Source organism: Montipora capricornis, chromosome 3 (genome assembly GCF_036669925.1).
Source record: "Montipora capricornis isolate CH-2021 chromosome 3, ASM3666992v2, whole genome shotgun sequence".
NCBI classification, from domain to species: Eukaryota; Metazoa; Cnidaria; class Anthozoa; order Scleractinia; family Acroporidae; genus Montipora; species Montipora capricornis.
In genome coordinates this window covers 5000833-5005832 of record NC_090885.1, presented here as the reverse complement: position 1 = coordinate 5005832, position 5000 = coordinate 5000833, and the positions used below count along the sequence as shown (strand labels likewise).

Below are 5000 nucleotides of genomic sequence, written 5' to 3'. Positions count from 1 at the left end.
TTCCCCAAACCCGAAAACAACAATAATAATAATAATTTTATAATGACTGTAGTCAAGTGCATTAGCATAAGAAGTGCAGCTTTCTTGGAAATAATTACTTAACCACTATTATGTGAAGAAAGCTGGCTCTAACGTCTCTTCTACACTATACTTATCACCAGGACCAACCAGAGGATAAAAGTGAGGCGGTAAGGCGACATCCTACAACCTTTGTGTACTAGTCTAAGGATAGCCTTATGAATTCATGTTGAGTTGCTGATGTCTTGTGTTCCTTTTCTAACCCTTGCACAACTACTTATGTAAGTACACTAAACCTGATAACACTCTAACACATACTTTCTTTTTCAGGACATGATTAGAGAGCGGAGATCACAAAGACTAAGGAAGGAGCCAGTATGTGGTATCAGCATAATCATCTGTCTGAACAATGGGAGCAGAATTACAAGAAGCTTTGATAAAGGTGCTCTGTTCCAGGTATGGATAATCAGGATGTACACTGTATATGAACCCCAATTGGAAGTTTTTAACTACATCTGAAAGCAAGAACAAGTACAAAATTAATTTATTTTCATGTTTTGTTAAATGACTGGGGGTGGGTGGTAGTAAAATACAGCATTTTACAAAAAAATGCGTTTTTATCAAGACAGATCCAAAGTATCAATAACAGACAATTAACCATAATTATATTATCATAATTATGTTGCTCTCAATTCTAGGAGGTTTATGACTGGGCAGGGTCATTGCAGGATACACCCCTTTATTTTACCCTGCATAGAGGAGGAAAACTAGTCCACCATAAAGAGGAAGTTGAGGGGAGCAGTGTCCTTCAGTTAACCGAAAGGGTAAGTGAGATACATGTAATTCTTTGGTGACATCATTTAACATGGAACATGCGATAAACAGTGATTTATCTGTTCAGGCCACCATCAAAACACAATGTCACTCAGTTATTTTTGTACACAACATTTCACAGGGAAAGGAAAAAGGTGCAGCACTGCTTGCTTCAGAGGTAAGGGAAGTATGCTACTTAAAAACCAATAATCATCCTCATCACTCATGGGCGTCACAGACTTCATGGAAATGACTTCCATTCAGTTAAAACTATAAGTACTATAAAAAATACTAAAATAAGTGGAAATGTAAATTCTAAAAAAAATACTAATTAAAATTTAGGTAAAAGTAGAGGAAGGGCCTTCCAAATATATATTTATATCATACATGTACATCAAATTTTGATTAAATAACAACTTTCATGAATTACATTTGGAGACCTGAAACTGCCATCCTTTATAAGTCACAGAAAATTTGGGCAATTAACTGATTTCCCATGGACAGCTAGCAAGCAATACACTCAGATAAAGAAGCCACATAAGTCCTGGTTCCCTTTTTGCCCAAGTTATGCAGCAAGGAAAGTAAACACCATGCAGCCACAAAAGCAAGCCTGGGCATCTAATGCAAAGTCATGCAATATACATCAAAACAAGAGAAGAAAGCAATTGAGATGTCTCATGGGCAACAATGATGGAAACTATTACTAAAGATGCACTGACTGGTTCCCTCGGCGACGAGGTTCTTCGTGAGCCGCGACACTTGGGAAACAATAAATTGCTTGATTCCCTTGGCGACGAGGTTCTTCACGAGCCGCGACACTTGGGAAACAATGCACTGACTGGTTCCCTTGGCGATAAGGTTCTTCGTGAACCGCGACACTTGGGATAGAATATATTGACTGGTTCCCTTGGAGTCGAGGTTCCTCGTGAGCCGCGACACTTGGGAAACAATGCACTGACTGGTTCCCTTGGCGACAAGGTTCTTCGTGAGCCGCGACACTTGGGAAACAATACATTGACAGGTTCCCTTGGCGACGAGGTTCTTCGTGAGCCGCGACACTTGGGAAACAATAAATTGCGTGATTCCCTTGGCGACGAGGTTCTTCGTGAGCCACGACACTTGGGAAACAATGCACTGACTGGTTCCCTTGGCGACGAGGTTCTTTGTGACCTCAACACTTGGGATACAATGTACTGTCTGGTTCCCTTGGCGATGAGGTTCTTCTTGAGCAACGACACTTGGGAAAACCGGCTCCAATGTTTCTTGGTGAAAAGATTTTTCATGAGCCACGACACTCTGGAAAGGCTGAATTGACTGTTCTCCTTGTCGAAGAGGTTCTTCATGAGCTGCAGCATTTGGGACAGACTAATTGATATGACTGGTTCCCACAGATGAGACCCTTCATTAGCATCCCCTTGAAACCATCTACACTGTATGAGAATTATTGAAAAGATTTGTTTCATGTAGGGAAAAACTACACCGACCTTAGCATTGACAACAGGAATAGTACCAGTCTGTTTAAGCTCCCTTAAGAGAGAGATATTTAAAGTAGCAACCTTAATGGAATGGGTGAATTAGGAATACTGATATGTCCACTGTCAATCTGTAGCTGATCCCTTAAATCCAACTGTCATTTTGAATAGCTAGTGCTCAGTGCTGTAACATGAACAATAACAGTAATACTAACCCTAACACTAACAACAGCAGGGCTAGTCAATTCAAATCATGACTTTTGTCGGTTTTTGGTTTCAAGCTATTGTTGATAGTGAATTGCATGCACATTTGAATTTGAATTTGACAGTTTTTCGTTGGATTTTCTTAAGCCGAACTATTCGGTTAACAAACTTAGCAAAACGATAAGCAGAAAGGCATAAATACACATCTGGTCAATAGTTTCAATGATGCCAAAAACTAAGTCAAGTACAGGTCTTATGGTCAAATGCGTGTGATCAATTATCTGGTATTACGTGAGTCTGCAACCAATGGGTAGTTCTTTCAATAATGATAGGTGGACATGTTACCATTACTGACATAGTTCATCTGCGTAGCATACTTCCCTTCCTAATGTTTTCTTGCAGGTTTCGTTTAAGGGAGATTATACTCCAGAGGAGGATCTCTCTGCAACAGTGAATGGTAAGATATTAATTAATTTTTGACTTCTTGCAAACAACAAAAAAATGAAAAACACATTTCCACCAAATAAACAGGTTTGAATCATCAGATTTAAAGTGTGAATTAAAATCATCCACAGCTTAGAACATACAGTGTATTACATCCCTATCCCACGAACCGATGTCAGCTAAAAAAATTGAAATTGGAATTGAAATTGTCCACAGATGACTTTCAAAAGAACAGAATGACCACAGAACAGGCCAAGGAAACAGAAGATGTGCAAGGTAACAAAAGCATTAATTTTAGTTGAATGCGTTTTATACTTTAAGACGTCCACTTCATGCAAAGTGGTAGTTCAATTGCTTTGGTGTTTATGTTCACATGTGACTAGACTGGATGAGAAAAATATTGTAATTACTGAATGAAACTTTTTCAAAAGTTAACTAAATTTATATTTCCTTAATCAAAGAATTACACTTTGGCACTGAACACATCTGATTAAACCATTACCAAACAAAAGAGTACAGTATTGAAATATATTTATTGGTCTCTTGTGTCACATGGTGTAAGGAGGCTTATTAATAATAAGTAAATAATCAGACAACAGACCAAAAAAAAGAAAAATATTGAACTTGGAGATTAGGGAAAAGTGAAGAAAAAAAATGAAGCACCATACATGCATTTCACTTAAATTAATTTGCATATACCGGTACATTGATTTTCTTTGAACAGAAGTCACTAACAGGAATGACAATGAAGAAGAGGGCAAGAAAAAGAGAAAGAAGAAGGACAAAAGGTCCAACAGAAAAAGAAAGAAGCAAAAACATGAGACCTAAAGGGCCTATAATATACACTTAACGTATGGTCCCTCGGGAAACAGTAAGTTTTGTTTTCTGAGAATACTGATGTTTCCCCGTGACAAGGGACCATACATACATGTACATTAGTGTATTGTTACATACCTAGACTTCTACTTTAACAATGAAAGCCAGCAAACAAACAGGAACAACTTTTCTTATTCACAAGCCCTCTGGATGAAAAGTTATCAAATCTTTGAAGCTAACCTGAGCATGTGCTGAAGGTAACCTCAGCACTGGCAACCACTGCGCAAATGAATCCCGCTTGGGATGCATTTGAATTTGATCAGGGGTATGTGAACAAGAATCAACCAATCACAGTACCCTTTTTGTTGACTGAAAGTCTAGGCTTATAACAAGAGTTAGTATATACCACACAGGTGAATAGAGCTCTCCACGCCGCTGATTGGCTAACTGGGAGGTATTTATCCATTGGCAAGTACTATTCACCTCTGAGTAGCCGGCGTGCGAGATTTGAAATTCGTCACTGTATTTCACAAAAATAAAGTTTTTTTTTGGTTCGTTTTTCATTCAACCTGTGTGGTATATACCAACACAATAATTTATTCACTTCAGTGTCCGTAAATATCCACCACTATTCACCTCCACTTCCGTGAATAATTGTTAACTATTGCATTTGCAACTTGGGATTAATTCAAGGACTGTCAATATCTTTTGCACCAGACACGGCATGAAGCTTCAAGCGCATAATAACAAACTTGTGGCTTTTCACATTTATAATAAAAATGATTACGGTTACCTATTAGATCAAGGCCCAATCAATAGCATTCAACTTGAGGAAGAGTTGTCACTGTGCAGTTTTCAGCAAAGTAAATGAAAAAAGGATTCTCGTAAGGACTGTGCCTACCATTGTTATTGCACATATGTTCTGTGCATCTCGAGACTCTCAAGATTTCTATGGGTCATGCTTGCTAATGCATGGATATATTTTGCGCGGTCTAAAACTATGCGGAGAAAACAGAACTAAGCAAGTGCTCTTGGTATCCAAAAAGAAGATTGGGGGTAAACATGCATTTTTCAAAGATAATTAAGCTTCATTTAGGAAAAGAACACGACACATTTCTTTGTTTTCTGAAGCTTTTCACAAATATTGTCGATTACTTATCTGTGAAAAATGCTTGGTTAACCCCAATTTTCTTTTTGGATTTTTTGGAATATGCTTTTCCCGCATATTCATAA

The 5000-nt window shown here is 38.1% G+C and overlaps 1 protein-coding gene and 1 long non-coding RNA gene across 2 annotated transcripts in view; both read left to right on the top strand.

The window, feature by feature from the left end:
- LOC138039730 (uncharacterized) overlaps positions 1-537 on the top strand; it is a 2162-nt gene extending 1625 nt beyond the window's left edge. The window contains exons 7-8 of the mRNA XM_068885579.1: positions 162-188; positions 349-537. Coding sequence (XP_068741680.1) covers positions 162-188; positions 349-537 — 216 coding nt within the window. The remainder of the gene's footprint in view (positions 1-161; positions 189-348) is intronic.
- Positions 538-641: 104 nt separating this feature from the next.
- Positions 642-5000, top strand: part of LOC138041072 (uncharacterized) — a 4578-nt gene continuing 219 nt past the window's right edge. Inside the window, exons 1-5 of the long non-coding RNA XR_011130740.1 lie at positions 642-842; positions 974-1009; positions 2910-2964; positions 3168-3227; positions 3676-5000. The exon at positions 3676-5000 is cut by the window's right edge and continues 219 nt beyond it. This is a non-coding gene — a long non-coding RNA (uncharacterized lncRNA). The remainder of the gene's footprint in view (positions 843-973; positions 1010-2909; positions 2965-3167; positions 3228-3675) is intronic.